Source organism: Ovis aries, chromosome 10 (genome assembly GCF_016772045.2).
Source record: "Ovis aries strain OAR_USU_Benz2616 breed Rambouillet chromosome 10, ARS-UI_Ramb_v3.0, whole genome shotgun sequence".
NCBI classification, from domain to species: Eukaryota; Metazoa; Chordata; class Mammalia; order Artiodactyla; family Bovidae; genus Ovis; species Ovis aries.
Genome location: NC_056063.1, coordinates 48,286,842 through 48,313,291, shown reverse-complemented (window position 1 = coordinate 48,313,291; position 26,450 = coordinate 48,286,842). Strand labels below are relative to the sequence as shown.

Here is a 26,450-nt window from a genome sequence, read left to right as displayed (position 1 = left end):
TTGGGTAGGCAGGCAAGGCTCGGATAATGGACACTTTTATATATCATTATTCTTAGGAAACAGACAGCTCTGACTGTGGAAGAAAGAAAAACAGATTTATATTTAGAAACAGCACTCTGGCAACAAGGCAGAGGGCTTAAAGAATAGAAAGGAAGGTGAAGCAGATGCTTACTAAAATAATTCAGATGAGAGATAAGAGATTGTACTAAGTCAGTGCCACTGAAGCAGGACACTTAGTAGAGAGATGTTCAGAGATGGGGTGAACTGAGTGGGGAAGACTTGGTATTTGCTGAATTCTCCTTCTGTACTGTTTGAATTATGATTATATATATTTCCACATATACAACTGGCTTACTAAAAAAGGCCTACACCAAAAAGGCTACTTCATGCTGAAGCCATAAAACAAGACGAGGTAAGATGCCCATCTTAGTAAGAAGAAGAACTCTGGGGTTTGTTGACATTGATGGAACACAGAAACAAAAGGAAATGGAGGAGACTTCAAAGCAGGAGGGTAACAGAGTGGATGTAGTGGGAGCAAAGGACACATTATTTGGTGGGGGAGGTGGATGTAAGCAAGGACGTGGGGAGAGAAAGATAACATAAGACAAGGATGACAAATAGGTTAAACTGGACTGAATTGGGTTTCTATGGCCATGCTAAAGAGCTGACCATGCTAAAGAATCTGGACATTTTCTGGGAAGAAATGGACATTTTAAAACAGGAAATAATGATCTACAGCCTGGAGGAGAGTTTTGGGTGGATGAAAGACTTTTGATGGACTGATGAATTAAATTGTATTTGACAGAACATATGTATACCTGTGGCTTATTCATGTTGACGTATGGCAGAGGCCAACATAATACTGTAAAGCAATTATCCTCCAATTAAAAAATAGGAGAGAGAGAAAAAAAAGAAGTGGTATATACGTACAATGGAATACTACTCAGCCATAAAAAGAACATTTTGCCACGTCCAACAACATGGATGGATTTAGAGGCTATTTATGCTAAGTGAAATAAGTCAGAGAAAGACAAATACTATATGTCATCACTTGTATGTGGCAACCAAAAAATAAAACAAACTAGTGAATATAACAAAAAGAAAACAGACTCATAGATACCGAGAACAAAGTAATGGTTACCACAGGGAGAGGGACAGGGAGAGTAGGGATTAGCAGGTACAAACAATTATGTAAAAAGTAAGTAAGCCACGAGAAGATACTGTAAAATACAGGGTATATAGCCAATATATTATTAACCATAAATGGAACAAACCTTTAAGAACTGTGAAAAAATTGTAAGCGACATGGTACTTCATCCAAATGCTTACTTTCTAAGCTTTGCATTTCTACTGGTGAAACAAAACCACTGGTCTTTATGGAAGAATTTTACGTATCAACAAACTTTCCCAAGCAAAGGGATTCAATAAATCATACTAGTTTTCATCTTTTCTATGAAACTGGGACACATCTTAGAATCCCTATCGGCCCTGCTTGCACATCAACAAATCTGGTCTTAATTGTTTACACTGTAGTTTCAATTGAGTTCTGGATAACCCTTCACTGGTTGAGTTTTAACTGCCATAAAAATGTCTTCAGAAAGATGATAATGTGATTTTCACCACTAAAAGTTTGTGTTAGAAGAAAAGCGCAGAAACAGAATTGTATAATATATGATAAAAATCATTGTCTAAAGAATGTTTGTCTAAAATTAGAAGAAAAATTGAAGTGATAATAAAGCACTGTATCACACTTTAACTGGCAGTATCATCTACTTTTGACTTTCTGCATGCATGTTCAGTTGCTCTCCCATGGACTGTTTGGAACCCCATGGCCTGCAGTCCTCCAAGCTCCTCTGTCCATGGAAGTTTTCAGGCAAGAATACTGGAATGGGTTGCCATTTCCTCTCTGGGGGATATTCTCGACTCAGGGATCGAACTCATTTCTCCTGCATTGCAGGCAGATTCTTTACCACTGAGCCACCTGGGAAGCCCTTTGACTCTTCAGTGATACAAAAAATAGTGCAACTTTTTTTTTCCCCTTTCATATTAGTGGAGTCTTAGAAATATGGTGGGAAATGTTGACTGTGTAGTTTTAGGGCTGGGGTTGGCATGTGAATCTCCTCCTTTAAAATGCTGAGGTGGGGCTGTAGGAGTCGTGTGTACTATAGACTCCTTCCTAGAGCCTGGGCTCCACCAGAATGCTGGTGGAACAACCCTCCCAATTTCTCAAGTCAGATACTCAGAGGATAGAGGCAAACGTTCTTCTCACATGCTGCTGCTAAGTCATTTCAGTCGTGTCTGACTCTATGCGACCCCATAGATGGATGGCAGCCCACTAGGCTCCCCCGTCCCTCGGATTCTCCAGGCAAGAATACTGGAGTGGGTTGCCATTTCCTTCTCCAATTCAAGAAAGTGAAAAGTGAAAGTGAAGTTGCTCATTCATGTCTGACTCTTCACGACCCCATGGACTGCAGCCTACCAGGCTCCTCTGTCCGTGGAATTTTCCAGGCAAGAGTACTGGAGTGGGGTGCCATTGCCTTCTCCATCTTCTGATATAGATACATACATTTATTATGTTTGTGGCAATCATGTTTCCTAAGGTCACTGGTAGAAACTAAAACATACTGGCAAGCATTACAAAGACTCCATCAAGTAAAAACTCCTTCTGCCACATAATTTTTCCTTATCTGGGCAGACATTAGACACCCTTCCTATTTCCTTTTCTCAGTATTAATGCTTCAAAATCCCACATTACATTTGTAGATGCTTTGAATTTTTCCTATAGCAAATCCCTTTTCTGATATTCTGTAATACTTCCATATTTCTTTAATACACTTGTTCTTGGTAAAGAAATGGAGGCAGCGAGGAAGAAAGGGGGAGAGAGAGAGAGACAGGGGGTATCACATACACACAGTAAGTAATTCAAAGTTCAGAGAGGGAGTATTAACTGAAAGATCTCTTCCATCCATCCTGGAACCTCAGTGCCTTTTCCACAATAACAACCAACATCAATGACATCTTTTGGTGTGCATCATTTCAAATGTCTCCATGCATGTATCATAAGCATACTGAAGCATGCATGTATGGGTCTTCATGTACACGTATGTACACACTAGGCAATGAAATTTTGGGTACAAAGAATACTGCTGGAATGTAATAATCCTTGTTTATAGATATATTTAAAAGATAGGATTTTGCTACTTATCTTTATAATCTTTATAAAGCTACCTATGTTTGGTGGATGGGTTAGGTTAATGATCTATCTAATGGGTCAACATTTTCTTCATACCTATTATGAGTTAGAAAATATATCGATGACCAAATCTATGCTTTTAAAAAATCTTATATGAGTTGAAATGAATCCAAACAATTGACAAATGCATGCAGTAACAATTAGTTGTTCCTCACTTCTACTCCCAGTCCCAGTGGTAAGGACTGCTTGATGTTAGAGAGACAAACACGGGGGGTCCTGCAGGCTCACATCCTCTAACACTGATAGGACCAGTAACTGAACAGGCTGATAGGCGCAGTAACTCTCCCTCTCCCGCTGGGACAGCCACTGAGATGTTCCCTACCTTCTTTTTTAAAATTTATTATTTGGCTGCACCACGCCTCAGCTGCAGCATGCAGGGTCTTTAGTTGCAGAATGTGAACTCTTAGTTGTGGCACTTGGGATCTAGTTCCCCTACCAGGGATCGAACCCCAGGCCCCCTGCATTGGGAATCTTAGCCACTGGATCATAAACAAAGTCCTTCCTATTATCCTCTTTCACTTTAAATGTGCACAGTGTTTTGGGATCTCTATTAGAGGCCTATCTGCGGTGCATCCAGACCTTCCATGCTAGGTCTGAGCTCACTTATCTGTGGGAAGAGAACTTGGGTGTTGGTATAAACTCTGTTAATTCTCTGATTTTAAGTTTACCCAAACAAAGTTTATTTTATATTCATAATGAAAATCACTACAGACAGTGACTGCAGTCATGAAATTAAAAGATGCTTGCTCCTTGGATGAAAAACTATGACAAACCTAGACAGCATATTTAAAAGCAGAGACATCACTTTGTCAACAAAGGTCTGTATACTCAAAGCTATGGCTTTTCCAGTAGTTATGTATGGATGTGCGAGCTGGACCATAAAGAAGCTTGAGTGCCGAAGCACTGATGCTTTCGAACTGTGATGTTGGAGAACACTCTTCAGAGTACCTTGGATAGCAAAAAGATCAAACCAGTCAATCCTAAAGGAAATCAACCCTGAATATTCACTGGAAAGACTGATGCTGAAGCTGAAGCTCCAATACTTTGGCCGCCTGATGCAAAGAACTGACTCACTGGAAAAGACCCTGGTCCTCGGAAAGACTCAGGGCAAGAGGAGAAGGGTGTGGCAGAGGATGAGATGGTTGGAAGGCATCGCTGACTCAGTGGACATGAGTTTGAACAAACTCTGAGACATAGTAAAGGACGGGGAAACCTGGCATGCTGTAGTTCAAGGGGTTGTAGTCGGACGTAACTTAGCAACTGAACAACCACAACAAGAATGCATGCATACTGGTATTTGTGTGCCTTTGGCATGACAGTTGTATATCTTCTAAACTTTTCTCTAGGCTTTAACAGAGATACAACCCCACCCTTTATACACACATACACACACACACACACACACACACACACACATCCAAATAGAGGAACACAACACATAATATTCTGCAATCTTCCTTTAAAAAATTTATCAAGACTATATGAATGTCTCATACATATAGATCTGCTTTATTCTACCTATGCATCTTGCAATCTCTCTGAAATCTAGCAACCTAAAGTTCTGCAACAAATTACCTGGATTTCATCAAGTGCCTCCTAGGTACAAAATTCCAGGCAACTAAATCTTGCCATTTGGTCACTTGAGATTGTGCATGTTCTTTTCAAAGTCAGTTTTCCAAAATTAAGTTAGCTATAACAGATAAATGTGTAAGTGCTTACAAGAGAAAACAAGGCCTTAGTGAATGAGGCTGTACACACTAAGAAGGCAAGACCATGTGCCTCTTTTGTTCATTAGTGGTTGAATAAAGTAGGTGTTTGATAAATATTTACTGAATGACTACAAAGAACAAGAATCAGGGTTTAAGGTGGTGAATGAAGACCAGTTCTTGAGGGTGGTAATGTGGCATGCTTTATCATTTAGTCTAGATTTTCTACTGTTTAATAACAGCAACACTTATAACTAACTTGGTGGTTTCTTGGGAATTAGGTGGGCATACACACACACACACACACACACACACACACACACACACACACACACACACGAAACCAACTAACTTTTTTCTCTTTTGCCCTGGACCAGCTAATGAAGTAATGGTCTGAAGATACCGGGCATCAAGCAGTGAAGGATGTCAAGGATCCCTGAGACACAGGAAACAAAGTGAGCCCAGTCCTACAAATGCCCCGTTTTCCTGCACAGAGAGAGTCCGTAGGGAGGACGAACCAAGGCAGAGTCTGCCAAACTCCCTGAGTCAAGGAGCTGCTGCTAGAAAAAGAACTTGAGGTGGTTACAGTTCACCTGGCAGACTAATGAATAAAAGAGAGCTGTGCAGACAGTGAACACTAAAGTCTGCACATTCACTTGAGCACTGAACAGTGCATGTGTGTAAAGAAAACCACCAGTGACTGAGACAGGATCACTGAAAAGATAAAAGGACCAATCTCTGAAGATCACATAGGCCCGGAATACTACTATTCCCAACAGCCAAAACAAGGAATCTACTAATTCACAAAATATAGGGTATAATACTCAACTGGCTTCCCATGTGGTGCAGTGTTAAAGAATCTGCCTGCCAATGTAGGAGATGTGGGTTCAATCCCTGGGTCGGGAAGATCCCCTGGAGGAGGAAATAGTAACCCACTCCAGTATTCTTGCCTGGAGAATCCCATGGACAGAGGAGGCTGGCGGGCTACAGTCCATGGTGTTGCAAAGAATCAGATATGACTGAGCACACATATACAGTTTGTACTCAAAAGACTTTGGTCTCATCAGTGGGGGAAAAATTAGCCTTAAGATGAACCCTTCTTTGCTTTTGTAAAAGCTTAACAGCAAGACTTGAAAGAATCAAACATTTTCCAAGAAACATAATCATGTTTCTGAGAAAAAAAGCTTACAGAAAGTTAAAGAAATTCCAAAATATTTAGCTGTAAGAGAAAATTCACAATGTCTGCATCCAGTAAAAAATTAGTAGGCATGCAGAGAAGCAGGACAATATGATATATAATGAAATCAATCAATCAATAAGTGATACAATAATAGAATTACTAGATAATGGTATCTTATACAGTAATTATTTAAACTGTATTTCATATGCCCAAGAAATTAAATCTTAAAAAAAAAAAAGCTTAAATAAAAAGCTGGAAGATACAAAAAAAGATCCAAACTGAACTTCTACAAATGAAAACCACAACATGTGAAATGAAAAACAGTGGACTGGATTAACAGCAGATTAAATATTAGAGAAGAAAATATTACTGCACTTGAAGACTTAGTAAGATAAACTATTCAAAAGGAAAGACCAAAAAAAAGTAAGAAAGAAAGAACAGAACATCATTTGTTCTACTGTAGGACAACCTCAAGCAGGCAAATATATGTGCAATAGAGTCTCCAAAGAGAAGAGAGAGAAAAGGATAGAAAAAAAACTGGGGGAAATAATGGATGAAACATTTCTAAACTTGATGATCATATTACATAGAAGTTTCCCTTGTGGCTCAGCTGGTAAAGAATCTGCCTGTAATGTGGGAAACTTGGATTTGATCCCTGGGTTGAGAAGATCCCCTGGAGAAGGTAAAGGCTACCCACTCCAGTATTCTAGCCTGGAGAATTCAGTCCATGGGGTCGCAAAGAGGTGGACATGACTGAGTGACTTTCACTCCCTATTTACTCACTCACTCATTACATAGAAAAGAAGTCCGAAAAAACCCAAGCACAGGAAACATGAACAACAGCAAGTCACATCATGGTCAAATTGGTTAAACCTAGTGAAAAGAAAATCTTTTTTTTTTTTTTTTTGCAAAGGCAAGAAGGGAGTTTATTTCTAGCACGCTAGGGCCCAAGTCTCATCCAGCACAGTGGAATCTGACAAGAGCCAAGAAAATCTTAAAGTCACCAGAAAATAAGACATATTTCCTAGACAGGAACAACGATAAAGACGACAGAGCATTTCTTGGCGAAAACAATACAAACTAGAAGAGAGTGGAGCAACATCTTTCACTGAATATGAAGAAAACTGAATATGAGACAGCAAAAAAGTCAACCTTGAATTCTTACCTAGGGAAAATATCTTTCAAAAACAAAGATAAAAACAAACAAACAAACAAAACAAATATGAACCCAGCAATTCTACTCTTTGGTGTATACTAAAAAAAAAAAAAAAAAATCAAATAGATAGCTAAATGTAGGGTGCCTATCCTTAAATGTTCACAGTAGCATTATTTATAGTCAAAAGATGGAAATGACCCAAAAGCCATTAGTGGATGAATGGAAAAACAAAATGTGACATATCTGGAAATTTGTTAATTAGCTTAGATGTAGTAACCATTTCATTATGTTTATACATATCATGTTGAATATATTAAACATATACAATTTAAATTAAAAAATAATTAAAAAGCACAATGAAAAACATAAATAAAAATTCAAGCTGTAAAACTTCCAAAGGTGAAGCACAAAAAACATAAGAAAAGACAGATAACTTGAACTTCATCAAAATTATAAACTTTTGTGATTGAAGGAACTAACAAGAAAGCCAAAGACAACCAACAGAATGAGAGAAAATACTGGTAAATCATATAGCTAAAAGAATTTAATATCAAATACATAAAGAACATTTATGACTCAACATCAAAAAGACAAACAACTCAATTTAAAAATAGGCAAGGGCTTTCAGTAGACATTTCTCCAAAGCTCATTTTAGTTCAGTCGTTCAGTCATGTCCGACTCTTTGTGACCCCATGGACTGTAGCACGCTAGGCTTCACTGTTCATCACCAACTCCTGGAGCTTACTCAAACTCATGTCCACTGAGTCAGTGATGCCATCCAACCATCTCATCCTCTGTAATCCCCTTTTCCTTCTGCCTTCAATCCTTCCCAGCATCAGGGTCTTTTCTAATGAGTTAGTTTTTCGCATTGCCAAAGTACTGAAGATTCAGCTTCAGCATCAATCCTTTCAACGAATATTTAGGACTGATTTCCTTTAGGATGGACTGGTTGGATCTCCTTGCAGTCCAAGGGACTCTCCCAGAATCTTCTCCCCCACCACAGTTTGAAAGCATCAATTCTTCAGTGCTCACTTTCTTTATAGTCTGACTCTCACATCCATACATAACTACTGGAGAAACCATAGCTTTGACTGGATGGACCTCTGTCAGCAAAGTAATAACTCTGCTTTTTAATACGCTGTCTAGGTTGGTCATAGTTTTTCTTCCAAGGAGTAAGCATCTTTTAATTTCATGGAGTCACCATCTACAGTGATTTTGGAGCCCCCCCCCCAAATATTCTCTCACTGTTTCCCCATCTATTTGCCATGAAGTGATGGGACCAGATGCCATGATCTTAGTTTTCTGAATGTTGAGTTTTAAGCCAACTTTTTCCCTCTCCTCTTTCACTTTAGTTCTACTTCACTTTCCACCATAAGGGTGGTGTCATCTGCATATCTGAGGTTTTTGATATTTCTCCTGGCAATATTCATTCCAGCTTGTGCTTCATCCAGTCCAGCATTTCTCATAATGTACTCTGCATATAAGTTAAATAATCAGGGTGACAATATACAGCCTCCATGTACTCCTTTCCCAATTTGGAATCAGTCTGTTGTTTTATGTCCAATTCGTAACTGTTGCTTCTTGACCTGCATACAGATTTCGCAGGAGGCAGATTAGGTGGTCTGGTATTCCCATTTCTTGAAGAATTTTCCACAGTTTGTTGTGATCCACACAGTCAAAGGCTTTGACATACTCAACAAAGCTCAAATAGAAGTTTTTCTGGAACTCTCTTGCTTTTTTGATGATCCAGCAGATGTTGGCAATTTGACCTCTGGTTCCTCTGCCTTTTCTAAATCCAGCTTGAACATCTGGAAGTTCACTGTTCTTGTACTGTTGAAGCCTGGCTTGGAGAATTTTGAACATTACGTTGCTTGCATGTGAGATGAGTGCAGTTATGTGGTAGTTTGAACATTCTTTGGCATTGCCTTTCTTTTGGGATTGGAATGAAAATTGATGTTTTCCAGTCCTGTGGCCACTGCTGAGTTTTCCAAATTTGCTGGCATATTGAGTGCAGCACTTTAACAGTGTCATCTTTTAGGATTTGAAACAGCTCAACTGGAATTCCACATGTCCACTAGCTTTGTTCGTAGTGATGCTTCCTACGGCCCACTTGACTTCACATTCCAGGATGTCTGACTCTAGGTGAGTGATCACACCATCATGGTTATTTGGGTCATGAAGATCTTTTTTGTATAGTTCTTCTGTGTATTTTTGCCACCTCTTCTTAATATCTTCTGCTTCTGTTAGGTCCACACCATTTTTGTAGTTTATTGTGCCCATCTTTGCATGAAATGTTCCCCTGGTATCTCTAATTTTCTTGAAGATATCTCTAGTCTTTCCCATGCTATTGTTTTCCTCTATTTCTGTGCACTGAATACTGGGAAGGCTTTCTTACTCTCCTTGCCTTCCTTGGAACTCTGCATTCAAATGGGTATATCTTGTATTTCTGCAAAAATGATATACTAATGGCCAGTAAACATACAAAATAATGCTTAACATCATTAATTATAAGGTTAATATAAATTGAAATCACAATGAGACACCATTTCACACTCACTAAGATGGCTAGAATTTAAAAAAACCTAGAAAACAGAAAATATGCATTGGTGAGAATGTGAGAAACTGGAACCCTGAACATTACTGATGGGGATATAAACGGTGCAGTTGCTGTGAAAAACAGTTCCATGGTTCCTCAAAAAGTTAACAGAATTACCATGTGACCCCAGTAATTCCACGCTTAGGTATGTACTCGTAACTGAAAATATGTGTTCAAACAAACAAAAATGTACGTGAATGCTCAGTGCTGTTTACAATAGGCAAATGATGGAAATGGTAAATGTCCACCACTGGTGAACAGATAAACAAAATGTGAAATATTTGTACAAAGGAATATTACTTAGTCATAAAAAAATTAAGTACTGATGGTGCAACATATTAATATATGAACCTTGAAAACATTATGCTGAGAGAAGTCAGACAAACAAAGGCACATTTTGCATGATTCCATTTATATGAAGTATGTAGAACAGGCCCATAGAGACAGAAAGCGCATTAGTGGTTTCCAGGGGCTGGAGGGAAGGGAGACTGAGGTGTAAGTGCTTAGCGCGTTCAGTGTTTCTCTCTGGGTGATGTGAATGTTCTGTAAGTAAATAGTGGTGATGATTGTACATTACAAACATAACAAAAACTATTGAACTGTAAATTTAAAATGTTTAAAATGGTGAATTTTATGTTACGTGAATTTTACTCCAGTAAAAAAAGAAAAGGGCTTCCCTAATAGCTCAGCTGGTAAAGAATCTGCCTGCAGTGCAGGAGACCCCGGTTCTATTCCTGGGTCAGGGAGATCCACTGGAGAAGGGATAAGGCTATGTACTCCAGTATTCTCGGGCTTCCCTTGTTTTTCAGCTGGTAAAGAATCTGCCTGCAATGTGGGAGACTTGGCTTTGATCCCTGAGTTGGGAAGATCCCCTGGAGAAGGGAAAGGCTACCCAGTGAACCCTTCTAGTTTATTTGGCTGTAGTAGCATAATGGAGAAATATGTTTCAGTCTTTACTCTTGTTAGGAACAGACAGTCAGAAATGTTAAAAAAAAAAAAAAAAAAGAAAGAAAGACCAAAAAACCTAAACAACAAAAAGGTAAAATAACATTTTGTAACATACAGAAGTGAAAAGAATTTATCTCCAGTGGACCTACTTTATAAATATTGTTAAAAGAAGTATATCAACCAGAAGCAATATGATGCCAGATGGAAATTTGGATTTACACAAAGGAATAAGAACACCTTGCTGAAAATCAGTTAAAAATCTACGTGTGAGTCTGTCCCTGGACTCTCTGTTCCAGTTATCCCTGTCTTTATGTCACTTCCACATCATCTTCATTACTGTAGCTTTATAATGTCTTGAAAGTAGATGGTACTGGTCCTCCAGTTCTGTTCAGGTTCAAAGCTTTTTGGCTCTTCTGTGTCGTTTCCACACAAACATTCCATAAATTTAAACTATGAAAGATCTACAGGACTACACAGACAAACCCTAACCATGAGTTAGGGAAAGATATTTTAGATATAACATACCAAACACAGTCTAAAAAAGAGTGAACTGAAAAAATGGACAAGATTAAAAACTTTTGCTCTTCGAAGAACAACACTAAGAGATGAAAAGACATGCCACAGAGTGGGAGAAAATATGTGGAAACCATATAGCTGATAAGAGACTTGTATCTAGAATACACAAATAATTCTCAAAATTCACTAATAAGAAAACAATCTGATATAATGGGCAAAAAATTTGAACAGACACTTCTCCCAGTAAGACAAACAAATAGCAAAGATGAATCATTATGAAAATGCAAACTAAAATCACTATGAGAATGGGGTAAACTTAAAAAGACTGACCATATCAAATCATTGCAAGGAGGTAGAGGAACTAGAACTTTCATATGCTGTTAGTGGGAAAAGTAGATAGTATGAACATTTGGAAAACAGTTCGGCAGTTTCTTAAAACATTAGACACCTACCACACAATCCAGCTATTCCATTCCCAGGAATGTACCCCAGAGAAACAGAAACATATGTTTATATAAAGACTTGTACATGGACGTTCGTATCAGCTTTATTCATAATAGGTAAAAACCAGAAATAACCTAAGTATCTATCAAGAAGTGAATGGATGAACAACTGTGGTAAATTCATACAATGGAATGTTCTTCAGCAATGTAAAAGGAATGGACTATGGACAAATCTTGAAATAATTATGCAGAATGAAAGAAGACAGACAAAATAGTGTGTGCATATTATATATATATATATATATATATAAGGCAACTGGGAGTTGCTCATGTATATATATTCAATTTACATAAAAGTCTAGGAAATGCAAACTAGTCTACAGTGACATAATGCAAATCAGTGGTGGCTTAGGGACAAGGATGGGGGTGGGGAGGGCTGGGACAGCGATTCCCAAGGGACACAAGGAAACATTGGCAGCGACACATGTGTTTACTGTCTTTGTTTTGGTGATGATTTCATGGTTATGCATGTCAGTTATATTGTACAGATTAAATCTGTGCAGATTAGTTTACATCAATTATGACTCAATAAAGCTGCTATAAAAGGAGTATCTGTTTTCATTTTGAATATTTTTTGGCACTTTGATTTAGACAATTCATTTATGTATAATCTCAGTATAATTTGAATAACATAGAAATTAATGTTAAATTTAAATATTAGTCAGTTGATTTTTATCTCTGTATTAATTCTCAGAAATTCCTACGTGGTTTAAATATATAAATTACTCAAAATAATACAGATTCTGAGAGATTTTCTCTCTTGTTTTTTCAACATCTATCATGAATAGTCTACTGGTATAGAAGCAATCTAATATTATCACCTTTCAGCTAATTAGTTTATGGAATTCTTTTTCAATTTAAGAAAATTTTTCTAAGGCAGGAAAAAGTAAAATCCATGGAATATATCAAATTCTAATACTTTTTTCAATTGCAAGGGAAAAAGTATACACTACAGTCAGTAGAAACCTTTTTAGGGTTACTGATTCTCTGTAAGTCTTATGAAAGAATTTCAAATACACACAAAAGTACAGAACTGAATACTGAATCTATATGTACCCATCACCAAGCTTCAATCATTATCAATATTTTGAGATTCTTGTATTATCTACTGAGCTCCTCTCTTACATTTTTATGGAACATGAATTCCAGGCATCATAATACACATCACATCACATCATACCATATCATATCATATCACATCATATCATATCACAAATACTTTGAGCATAAAGATCCTCCTAATGCTGTAGTATTAAAAGCACATTACAAAGAAGGCACTATGTAGACAAATATCAGCAGGTCTGTAGGCAAACAAATGCAGAATATATGGTACATATTAATAGTTTTTAATATACTCATTTAAAAGTCCCTTTATTATAAGACCTAAAATACTAACATAGAAAAATTCATTATGCTGAAACTCAGGAAGTAAAGGGAATGCTACAAAGGTGGTATCTTTGGTTTGAATCGTTTTATTACTTGAATTTCAGAAGCATAGAAAACTGGAATTAGATACTGATTAAATAAGAAGATTGGAAGTACTATGTAAAATGTATATATTGTCTTTAAATGATACAGTAAAATGCTAAGCAAAAGAAATATAAATTTGAGTTTTTAAAAAGTAAGTATAATTTGGGAACTATCATATATCAAAGACTGTGAGGGGTTAAGTGTATACCAGTCAAGTGTGTTTAATAGATAAGTCATTTTTCATCAAGGAAGTCAAAAAGAAAATTTATTTGGAAAATGAGGCTTTAGTTTAAAACTTAAAATGCCACCAAAATTTGCTAAACTTGCTTTGCCAGTGTATATTTACAGAAATCAAAGCTTTGTCTGTCTAGCCTGCATTTATATTTAGTCTGGGTATTTAATCTCTTTTTTTGATCTTAGTTTTTACCATACACTTTAAGTTGCTTTATTCAGTTAGTTTTCATAGACTATAAAATCATTTTGTACTAGCAAACAGCTTATTTTGAAACTGCTCAGAAAATACACAAAGGAGTAACAAGGAATTACAATCAACACTGTGATTCTTTATATGTGTTTCATTTGTTTAGGTTATTTACCTCTTGTGAAAGCTGTGTTACTTGGTTCTTTTGATGGTCCAGGTCTTTTAAAACCAACGAGTTTTGTTTTTCTAACTGAAGCACTCTTCTTGCCAAGTGGACACTAGGAGAATGGAATAAGAAAATCAATGTGTACAAAAGAGGACTACTACCTCAAACATTAAAAATGTGCCTGTGTGCTTGAAAATTGACCGTCTCCTAATAATACTTAAATATTAACAGAAAAATAAAGTCAAGTAATATTCTCAGGTGTCAGCAGTAGAAGACCAACATCCCAACAACTCAGAATTTTGAAAGCAACATAAAAAATCTTCATGATAATGCAACTGTGATATGTTGATTATCACAGTAATAGTTTCTAGCCGTTGCTATAAAAGTGGAGAGTTACATTGTGATATCTGCTTGAAAAGACCACAAGAAAGCAATTTACAGCTTTTCTCCATTTTTTATAAAAATTTCCCTTTTACAAACAAATAAGGCAATTAGTTGAAACAATAATAACCTTGCACTTTGAAAAGCATCAGTGTTTTCCTCAGACAACATAATGTATTTCATAACAAAAACACAACTAAAAAGATTTTTTATTGAAAATAGAGATGGAAAACATGTAGGAAAAGTAGAGACAGATGTCTAATAGTAAAGGTAAAGATTCTGTACTAAAAGAAATCACTAAAAGATCACACTGTGATCACTACATCACAACTTATTTACTGAGTGTAATCTTCAGTATTTATAATCACATTAAATGAAAAATGTCCCAATTCCACTTTTAAGACACAATGGGAAAAAAAAAAAGGCTCAGCTATAAAATCGTTTTTCCTAACCATTGGGACACAATGCTTTAAAAACTGCTAAAAATGCTGAAAAGGCTTGTTCTGTAATTCCAGAAACTTAAAAATTTAATGTTTATTACATTTTCATAGTCCATAAACTTGGTCCATTAATCCTAGAATCTCAAGATCTGCACAAATTGAGAAGACAGGATGTTCTACAATGACAGGAAGAAAAATATTTTCATTCAAACTCAAAATTATAGGACAGAAATAATTCCATTGTATTTTAAATACTTCCTAACATACACCAGGGAGAAATATAAATAACCTCAGATATGCAGATGACACCACCTTTATGGCAGAAAGTGAAGAGGAACTAAAAAGCCTCTTGATGAAAGTGAAAGTAGAGAGTGAAAAAACTGGCTTAAAGCTCAACATTCAGAAAACGAAGATCATGGCATCTGATCCCATCACTTCATGGGAAATAGATGGGGAAACAGTGGAAACAGTGTCAGACTTTATTTTGGGGGGCTCCAAAATCATTGCAGATGGTGACTGCAGCCATGAAATTGAGACGCTTATTCCTTGGAAGAAAAGTTATGACCAACCTAGGGAGCATATTCAAAAGCAGAGACATTACTTTGCCAACAAAGGTCCGTCTAGTCGAGGCTGTAGTTTTTCCAATGGTCATGTATGGATGTGAGAGTTGGACTGTGAAGAAAGCTGAGCGCCAAAGAATTGCTACTTTTGAACTGTGGTGTTGGAGAGACTCTTGAGTCCCTTGGACTGCAAGGAGATCCAACCAGTCCATTCTGAAGGAGATCAGCCCTGGGATTTCTTTGGAGGGAATGATGCTAAAGCTGAAACTCCAGTACTTTGGCCACCTCATGCGAAGAGTTGACTCATTGGAAAAGACTCTGATGCTGGGAGGGTTTGGGGGCAGGAGGAGAAGGGGACGACAGAGGATGAGATGGCTGGATGGCATCACCAACTCGATGGACGTGAGTTTGAGTGAACTCCGGGAGTTGGTGATGGACAGGGAGGCCTGGTGTGCTGTGATTCATGGGGTCGCAAAGAGTTGGGCACGACTGAGCGACTGAACTGAACATCAGAAAAAGGAATTCATACAAAACTCTGGAAAAAATTGCTAAATATCACCCTATATACCTATTTCTATGAACCCGTTATTCGAAATTATGAGTTCTTTTGTTATACAGTGAACTGGGTAGCTCACTTAGGTATGCTCATATCTGAGTTTCTATCCTTGCGACACCTAAGATTTTGCCTTAATAACCAATTAAAGTTAGAGATGGAAAACACACAGTCTTTCTGTGCCTGACAATCATTTTTTACAAAAAAACAGCTCTATCAACATGAAATTTTCTTGATATGTAATTTACAATACCATAAATCCCATTGATTTAAACTTTACAATTCAATAGGTTTTACTATATATAGAGTTGTACAACTATCACTATAATTTACTTTTAGAATATTTTCATACTCCTCCCCCTCAAAAAAAATTTATACCCATTAGCATTACTCTCTTTCCTCCCTGTTTAGTCTGAGGGAGTCACTCATTTACTTTCTTCCTTTATTGATTTTTTAAGGTATTTGCAGTTTAGTTAATTTCAGTCGCTCAGTCGTGTCCGACTCTTTGCAACCCTATGCAATGCAGCATGCCAGGCTTCCTTGTCCATCAGCAACTCCTGGAGCTTACTCAAACTCATATCCATCGAGTCAATGATGCCACCCAACCATCTCATCCTCTGTTGACCCCTTCTCCCCCTACCCTCAATCTTTCCCAGCATCAGGATCTTTTCCAAAGAATCACTTCTTCACATCAAGTGGCCACAGTATTGGAATTTCAGCTTCAGCATCAGTCCTTCCAATGAATATTTAGGACTGATTTTCTTTAGGATGAACTGGTTGGATTTCCTTGCGGTCCAAGGGACTCTCAAGAGTCTTCTCCAACAAACACAGTTCAAAAGCGTCTTTAGTGCTCAGCTTTCTTTATAAGTCCAACTCTCACATCCATAACATGACTACTGGAAAAACCATAGCTTTGGCTAGACGGACCTTTGTCAGCAAAGTAATGTCTCTGCTTCTTAATATGCTGTCTAGGTTGGTCATAGCTTTTCTTCTAAGGAGCAAGCATCTTTTAATTTCGTGGCTGGAGTCACCACCTGCAGTGATTTTGGAGCCTCCCAAAACAAAGTCTCTCACTGTTTCCATTGCTTCCCCATCTATTTGCCATAAAGTGATGGGACTGGATGCCATCATCTTAGTTTCCTGAAATACTGAGTTTTAAGCCAGCTTTTTCACTCTCCTCTTTCACTCTCATCAAGAGGCTCTTTAGTTCTTCTTCACTTTCTGCCGTAAGGGTGGTGTCATGTTACTGATATTTCTCCCTGCAATCTTGATTCCAGCTTGTGCTTCTTCCAGCCCGGCATTTCACAAGATATACTATGCATATAAGTTAAATAGTCAGGGTGACAATATACAGCCTTGACATAAACCTTTCCCGATCTGGAACCAGTCTGTTGTTCCATGTCCAATTCTAACCGTTCTTGGCCTGGATACAGATTTTTCAGGAGGCACGTAAGGTGGTCTGGTATTCATTACTCTTTAAGATGTTTTCTCAGTTTGTTGTTTATGGCTACCATATACTCAATCCCCCAATGTAAAATATATCAAGTTCTCTAAAATCTGGCTTTAAAATAAGATAGAGATCTTCTTCAAATAAAATAAGTTTTAATGATAATTTTATGTTATATTTACATTTTAAATCTATTGATTCATCTTTGCAAACATCAGTATTACATATCATTAGCTGTGTCTTTTCATTAGGTTAATTTAAAAACTTTGCAGTTATCTTCATCCATACTTTCATTCTCTTTCTCTCATCCTCCATACATGTTAAAATTAACTTTTATCTTTCTGTCTTCAACAGAACTCAGTATTAGGGTCTTTTTTGACATGGCAATTTCTTAATAAATGTATGTTGGTAGTACGGATCATATTTGTATAGTGTTCAGTATAAAGAATACAATCAAACACTATTATATAGAAACAGTTATTGATGAGATTAAATGAAATAAAGAACGCACAAAAATAATGAGATGCAAAGGTCACCCCTTACTAACATTTTCAAGCAGTTAATGACTTGAAGAGATCAAGTTTAATAATATTAAACAGCTCATTTGGTTTGGGTGCTTTTTGTTTTGTTTGGGAATTGCCTAATGCTCTTATGCAGATATGGTGTGATACCACTTATCAATGTAAAATACCACATAACACAAACCACTGAATTCAAGAAATTCTTGGTATGCTGGTGCTTAAGCCCTAACACCAAAGCTATCACTACTTTGAATTTCCCTGCTTTTCGTTGGAGGATTCTGAGGGAGAAAAATCTACTCTAAATAGAAGGAGGGTATCTTACAATTTCTTGAAATCACCCAGAAATGTGTTCTACAGTATTTCAATTTATATTTCATAGCACTATTTGATTGAGAAAACTTTTCTAAGAACTGATGCTGATGGGAACAACTGTGACTATTACTATGAATGCTAATATTGTTGTTTATGACCAATATTTAGAAAATGAAAGCCACTATGGTACAATTGGTCTACAACTGACCCACTAATCATGCTTTAAAAATTCACTTCCAAGTCAGTAGTAAGGACAGCAGAATACATCTTCTCACAGATTACTAGAAATCATGTTACAGTTCTCAAATTGCCCTTAAGAGTCCTTGTTCTAGGGAAAAAAGAAAAAGAATATAGTATCAAGAATAAAAAAATACTATGAGATACTTTTTCTTCAAAAAATAAAATATTTAAGCACACAGAACACTCAGGAGAAACAATAAATAAAAATTTTCATCATTATAATACTTGCAGTTAAACTTTTTAAAAATGATAAAAAGAAAATTAGCAATTATTTCCCTCTGGATCCAGACTATCAATGACTGCAGAAAAGCAAGCTGAGTTGGAAGAAACATATTCATTAATTAATAAAATAATCATGAACATTCTCTTTTAACAAACATTTATTAAAAACCTATCATCTACACAGGTACTAGGATTTCACAGTTTCTTCCTGGAGGAGCTAACTGAAGAAGATGAGCAAGTAAAAAAAAATTATAGTAGTACATTAAATAATATAAAAGGCCACACTGAAGAATGAAAATTAACTAATGCAGTGACAAAGCAGAGAAACTGCATTCTGGGTAGAGGGAAAAACAGAAGTGAAGAATGATCTGCTGGAGAAAATTGAAAGCAGTATGGTATGGATTGGGGCTTCCCAAGTAGCTCAGCAGTAAAGAATCTGTTGCCATACATGAGAGGCAAGAGAAGCAAGTTTGATCCCCGGGTTGGGAAGATCCCCTGGAAGAGGGCATGGCAACCCACTCCAGTATTCTTGCCAGAAAAATATCATAGACAGAGGAGCTTGGCAGGCTACAGTCCATGAGGTCACAAAGAGATAGACATGACTGGAGTGAGTGAGCATGCATATAAGACACTTTCCATGTGACAGTGTGTGCATACAACATATATATGTACATATAAATATATAAATATATGTGAGTGACAAAGAGTTGGACACGATTCAGCAACTAAAGACACACACATACACACAGACATATAATATTCCTGAGTACACGCTCAGTTTTTTCCCCCTAATAGGGATTCATAGGAAAAGTTTGGAGACTACTATTTTAGGCTAGTTTTGTCCAACAGAATATAATACAAGCTACACATGCAATTTAAATTTTCTATTAGCCACATTAAAAAGGTACAAAGCCCTTACTTCATGATATCAAAAATTATCTCAAAGTGGATCAAAGATTTATATGAAAGGGTTAAAAGTATAAATTCTTAGAAGAAAACACAGAAGAAAATCTTCATGAACTTGGATCTGGGAAAAGACCCTCAGATATGGCACCAAAAGTACAAATGACAAAAGACGCAAACTGGACTGAATTAAAATTAAAAAGTTTTGCGCTTCAAAAGACACCATCAAGAAAGTGAAAAGAGGAACTTCCTTGGTGGTCCAGTGGTTAAGAATCCGCCTGCCAATGCAGATGACATGGTTTCAATCCCTGGTCCAAGAAGATCCCACATGTCATGGAGCAAATAAGCCCACATGCTACTACTACTGAAGCCTGCGAGCTCTAGGGCCTGTGTTGCACAACACAGAAGCCACCGCAATGAGAAGCCCATGCACCACGGTGAAGAGTAGCCCCCATTTGCTGCAACTAGAGAAAGTCCATGCATAGCAACAAAGAGCCTGAGCAGCCAAAAGTAAGTAAGTTTAAAAAAAAACAAAGAGTAAGTGAAAAGGTAATCCACAGAACTGGCAAAGAAGATTTCAAAATACATATCTGGTAAGGGACTGAACTGTGGTGTTGGAGAAGACTCTTGAGTCCCTTGGACTGCAAGGAGATCCAAATCAGTCAATTCTAAAGGAGATCAGTCCTGGATGTTCTTTGGAAGGAATGATGCTAAAGCTGAAACTCCAGTACTTTGGCCACCTCATGCGAAGAGTTGACTCACTGGAAAAGACTCTGATGCTGGGAGGGATTGGGGGCAGGAGGAGAAGGGGACGACAGAGGATGAGGTGGCTGGATGGCATCACTGACTCGATGGACGGATGTGAGTTTGAGTGAACTCCGGGAGTTGGTGATGGACAGGGAGGCCTGGTGTGCTGTGATTCATGGGGTCGCAAAGAGTCGGACATGACTGAGCGACTGAACTGAACTGAACTGAAGGCACTTGGAGATACCAAGGGAAGATTTCATGCAAAGGTAGGCACAATAAAGGGCAGAAATGTAATGGACCTAACAGAAGCACAAGATATTAAGAAGAGGTGGCAAGAATACACAAAAGAACTATACAAAAAAGATCATAACTCAGATAATCACGATGGTGTGATCACTCACCTAGAGCCAGACATCCCGGTACACGAAGTCAAGTGGGCCTTAGGAAGCATCACTACAAGCAAAACTAGTGGAGGTGATGGAATTCCAGTTGACTATTTCAAATCCTAAAAGATGATGCTGTGAAAGTGCTGTGATCAATATGCCAGCAAATTTGGAAAACTCGGCAGTGGCCACAGGACTGGAAAAGGTCAGTTTTCATTCCAATCTCAAAGAAAGGCAATGCCAAAGAATGGTCAAACTACTGCACAATTGCACTCATCTCACATGCAAGCAAAGTAATGCTCAAAATTCTCCAAGCTAGGCTTCAATAGTATGTGAACCAAGAACATCCAGATGTTCAAGCCGGATTTAGAAAAGGCAGAAGAAAGAAAGAAAGAAGAAAGAAAGTGAAGTAGCTTAGTTGTGTCTGACTCTTTGCGAGCCCATGGACTGTCTTCTCCATCCATGGGATTTTCCAGGCAAGAATACTGGAGTGGGTTGCATTTCCTTCTCCAGGGGATCTTCCCAACCCAGGGATCGAGCCCAGGTCTCCCACATTGCAGGCAGATGCTTTACCCTCTGAGCCACCTGGGAAGCCCCAGAAAAGGCAGAGGAACCAGAGATCATATTGCCAACATCCACTGGATTACAGAAAAGGCAAAAGAATTCCAGAAAAACCTCTACTTCTGCTTCATTGACTATGCTAAAGCCTTTGACCGTATGGATCACAACAAACTGTGCAAAATTCTTAAAAAGATGGCAATATTAGACCACATTACCTTGCTCCTGAGAAACCTGTAAGCAGGTCAAGAAGCAACAGTTAGAACTGGACACGGAATAATAGATTGACTTCAAATTGGGAAAGGAGTACATCAAGGCTGTATATTGTCACCCTGCTAATTTAACTTGAATGCAGAGTACATCATGCGAAATGTCAGGCTGGAAGAAGTACAAGCTGGAATCAAGATTGCAGGGAGATATATCAATAACCTCAGATATGCAGATGACGCCATCCTTATGGCAAAAAGTGAAGAGGAACTAAAGAACCTCTTGATGAGAGTGAAAACGCTGGCTTAAAACTCAACATTCAAAAAATTAAGATCATGGCATTTGGTCCCATCACTTCATGGCCAATAGATGGGGAAACAATGGAAACAGAGAGAGACTTCATTTCCTTGGGCTCCGAAATCACTGCAGATGGTAACTCAAGCCATGAAATTAAAAGATGCTTGCTCCTTGGATGAAAAGCCATGAGCAACCTAGATAACATATTAAAAAGAAGAGACATTACTTTGCTGACAAAGGTCCGTCTATCCAAAGCTATGGGTTTTCCAGTAGTCACGTATGGATGTGAGAGTTGGACTACAAAGAAAGCTGAGTGCCAGAGAATTGATGCTTTTGAATTCTGGTGTTGGAGTAGACTCCTGAGACTCCCTTGGACTGCAAGGAGATCAGACTAGTCAATTATAAAGGAAATCAGTCCTGAATATTCATTGGAAGGACTGATGCTGAAGCTCCAATACTTTGGCCACCTGATATGAAGAGCTGACTCATTGGAAAAGACCCTGATGAAGGCAGGAGGAGAAGGGGATGACAGAGAATGAGATGGTTGGATGGCATCACTGACTTGACGGACATGAGTTTGAGCAGGCTCCGAGAGTTGGTGATGGACAGGGAAGTCTGGAGCCCTGTAGTCCATGCTGTTGCAACGAGTCGGTCCCTTAACTATATTATGTTGAGTTATGTTCCTTCTATGCCTACTTTCTGCAGAGGTTTTTTAAAATTATAAATGGGTGTTGAATTTTGTTGAAAGCTTTCTCTTCATCAGTTGAGATGATCATATGGTTTTCTCTTTTCATTTGTTAATATGGTGCATCACATTGATTAATTTGTATATATTAAAGAGTCCTTGCATCCCTGGATAAAGTCCACTTGATCATGATATATGATCTTTTTAATGTGTTGTTAGATTCTATTTGCTAGAGCGTTGTTGTGGACTTTTGCATGTATGTTCACCAGTGATATTGGCCTGTAACTGTCTTTTTTTGCGGTATTTTCATCTGATTTTGGTATCAGGGTGATGGTGGCCTCACAAAATGAGTTTGGGAGTTCTCCTTCCTCTGAAATTTTCTGGAAGACTTTGAGGATAAGTGGTAGCTCTTCCCTAAACTTTTGGCCGAATTCACCTGTGACTGCTTTTATATTTCAACCTCCTAAATATTTAAATGTGGCATGTTGCTGTGCTGAGTAGTTTGATGTTACAGGTATATTCTTTTAGAAATCTGGGATATTAGAAGTCAGAAGAAAGGACGTGATTTTAGCTTAAATGAAATTCAAGGCAAGACAAATGAACAATTGCTCAACTATGCTGAGTTTATGTCTCCTTAACTACAATGCACATACAATGAAAACAAGTCTTTATAGTGAGTTCTTTATAATGAGTAACCAGGGATACAGTCAGGAAAAATGACTCCTGCTAAAGTTTGGTTGGTAGGCTATTTATTTATTTAGTACTGAACTCCTCAAGAAAGCACTGCTTTTACAGGCTCTTTGTTGGGATACTACAGTAGGTACAGCATTCAATTCTTTGTAATTACTTAACTGCCATGTGATTTTTTTTTTACCTGCACCAAGACTAAATTTGACATGAACTAGAAACTAATACCACCAGAGTATAGTTTTATATTTAAATTTTAAACTAAATTTTTACCTGTTATATGGTAAAATTAATTCCCATGGGTTATCTCTTAGCTTTCTTCAGCATCTCATGACTCCAAATAAAAGTTACCATTTTGGATTTGTCAATGGAAGTCAGCACTTCTGATTATCACACACAATTTCATAGAAGCATAGCCCAGCCAAAGTGAACATGGTTGACCCTCGCTCATATCTGAGTTATCAAAGCACAGTGGGGGACTGATACTCTGTCTTGAGTCCTTCAATACTGGACACTTCACTCAGTATTACCAAAATTTAAATACTAACTGTATATACTCAGGTACCTGCTAATTAGTTACATAGACTGAAATAACATTTGGGTTTTTGAACTTCTTCAGTTTTAGAAGGTCAGAGTTCTGTCTCTATTAGCATGGCATGAAGAAATGGTTCAAAAAAAGGGCATACAGGCCAGAATGATTTCAGCTTCAGAGAGCATCAGGTTGCTCCCTGCACTGCCCACTTTCTTGGCACTTACAGGGACTAAATAAATAGTGGTTTATTCTGATTACCTATAGTTGTATGTCTTTTTCTAGTCTTTCTGTAGGGTTAAACTTTCAAGTTGATTAGCAGTAGCTTTTTAAAGGACTATTCCTAAAACCAACCCAAATGAAATGAGCACAACTTTTCTCTAAGGACAAAAATGAGAACTCACATATATGAGAATAAAGGAGAGGAAAACAAAATTACTTTATGCTCAAAAGTCTGCTAGAGAAAAATAAAAGCTCCCTCTGTGTTATCTTTTCCTTTATTATAAAGATTAGTCTACTGTGAAAGTTTCAACTTAAAGCTCTTTATAAAACTAGACAGAAACTAAAACAAAGGTCAGTAGTATGCAGTAAATCTTGCAATTTGAAAGGTTTAAAAACCCTCAGAAAAGTCTCCACATTCAGGTCTGCCAAAACAAACAGAGATGCACACACTAGGACCACGTTAGTGCCTGGGTGTTACCCATTTAGTATTACAAGTTAAAGAGCATAACCAAAACATGTAACCAGAAAATCTTGTTTGCTATTTTCAAAACAATCATGACCGAAACAAAAACATTACTTCAGATTTTCAAGTTTAGTCAAGTCAAGAAGAGCTTATTTTATTTTAATCTGCTTTAATTGTCTAAGCCCTTTTAACTTTCCATGACTTTGGCCCAGAAAGCTTAATACAATATTTAGTTATTGCTCATATCTCTCTTGAAAATTCAAACTGGGAGCACCCTTATTTAACAATTGTAATGCGTTTAGGATACATTTCTGGAATTTATTTTTCAAACTAATTTAAAAGTTAGTTTTGTTACTTCTTTATGGGAAACTGGCATTATGGTCTATGTCTTAAGAAATTGAGTTATATCAAAGAATGTGAATCTCAAAACTAGTTTCATGTCCAGGGGTTGTTTCTACTAATTACTTCAAGAGGGTCTCATTACAATAAAACAAAATCGTTTTAAAGGAAAATTCAAATTATGCCTCACCAGCATTTTTGGAACACTGGCCTTATCTCTAAAATCAATGCTTTGATCAATTTATTTTAAGGAACATTAACTAACATAACAAACTTCACTTGAACACCTACTCGATGCCAGGCATTCACTGTGATGAACTTTGCATCCATTTTCTCATTTTAATTTCATAATATGCCTTAAGTGGCAATAGGCAACTAGCGAAAATTTTCAGTGACTGTCGATTTACTAATGGAAATATGGCACTCAAAAACAGAAGGCCTACAAACTAAAGTTTTGAATAACCATTAAAATTTATCTATTTGAAGAATATCCAATGATATAAGAAAATGTTCAGGGTAAAATTAGAAGACAAAAAGTTAAACTTCTAAGTTACATACAATAATACCATAAATATGTAGAAAATATATCTATCTGTATACATTTTTGAACGGTTATCTTTGGATAGCAGGATTACTGGTAATTTTACCAATTTTCTAAAATAAACACGTATTATTTTTATAATCAGAAACCCCCTCCAATTAAGTGCTACCCTGAAATACCTGAATTGGTTGTTGAATATTTGTTGTTGTTAAGTGCCTAAGTTGTGTCTGACTCTTTTGCAACCCCTCGGAATGTGGCTTGCCAGGCTCCTCTGTTCATGGGATTTCCCAGGCAAGAACACTGGAGAGGGTTGCCACTTCCTTCTCCAGAGGATCTTCCCTATCCAGGGATTGAACTTGCATCTCCTGCTTTGTTAGACGGATTCTTTACCATTGAGCCACCAGGGAATTAGTTGTTGAATATATGAGATTTCAAATCAGACACTGTATGAATGGGGTATTCTGTATAGCAGATGTGAAACAAGTTCCTTTGAAATTTCAATACACTTTGTTATGGGTTGATGTATAATGGAAACTTTGTTATGTAAATATTTCATGGGCCATTCTGTTATTTTATAAGTCACCTTAAGCTTCCATTGTTTTAATTTTAAATGTGATAAATTAAATATAAACTTTCTAGAAGATTATATTGCTTTCATCTTTTTTCTTTTTGAATCAGAGGATAATTGCTTTACAATGTTGTATTGGTTTCTGCCATACAACAATCTTAAATAAATTAAACCTAAAGTACAAAGCCATTTACTTCTATACAAATATCCATCAGAAAATCAAATAAGGACTTTGCAAACTTCAGAAATGCATCAGATCCTCAAAAGGGGTTTTCTTTGCCATGGGTCAACTTTGTGCGTACAGTAGGTACTCAATAAAAGTTGTTGAATGAATGGAAAAAGGAATGCATAAATGTCCTCTTTGGCTATCCAGACTTACTTTCCCTTCACTCCATTTAGATGACCTGAGAAGCACTTCCTCAAAATAACCCTCTGGTTCATCATGAGAAGAATGCCTGGCACCAGCTGGTAGGAGGTATTAATAGCATGCCCATTAGGCACTTGTTCAAGGCACATAGATAGCTCAGTGATAAAATCTTTAGAAATATTTGAACAGACAGTTAAGATTATGCAGAACATGAATCAGTTGTGGTTCCTTATACTTTCAGTCTAAATATTAAGAAATTAACATCTGTTTTGGAAATTCCAAAAAAAATATTAAGGTTAATAGTAATAATTGCGTTCAATTTTAGAATAACTCAGTATTTGGGGCTACCAAAAGAAACCTTAC

The 26,450-nt window shown here is 37.2% G+C and overlaps 1 protein-coding gene across 4 annotated transcripts in view; it reads right to left on the bottom strand.

Annotated features, from left to right (window-relative positions):
* Positions 1–26,450, bottom strand: part of PIBF1 (progesterone immunomodulatory binding factor 1) — a 228,876-nt gene that overhangs the window by 57,093 nt on the left and 145,333 nt on the right. For all 4 annotated transcript variants that reach the window (XM_004012184.6, XM_042254938.2, XM_042254939.2 and 1 more), the window contains one exon: positions 13,925–14,027. In XM_004012184.6, the coding sequence (XP_004012233.3) occupies positions 13,925–14,027 (103 nt within the window). The remainder of the gene's footprint in view (positions 1–13,924; positions 14,028–26,450) is intronic.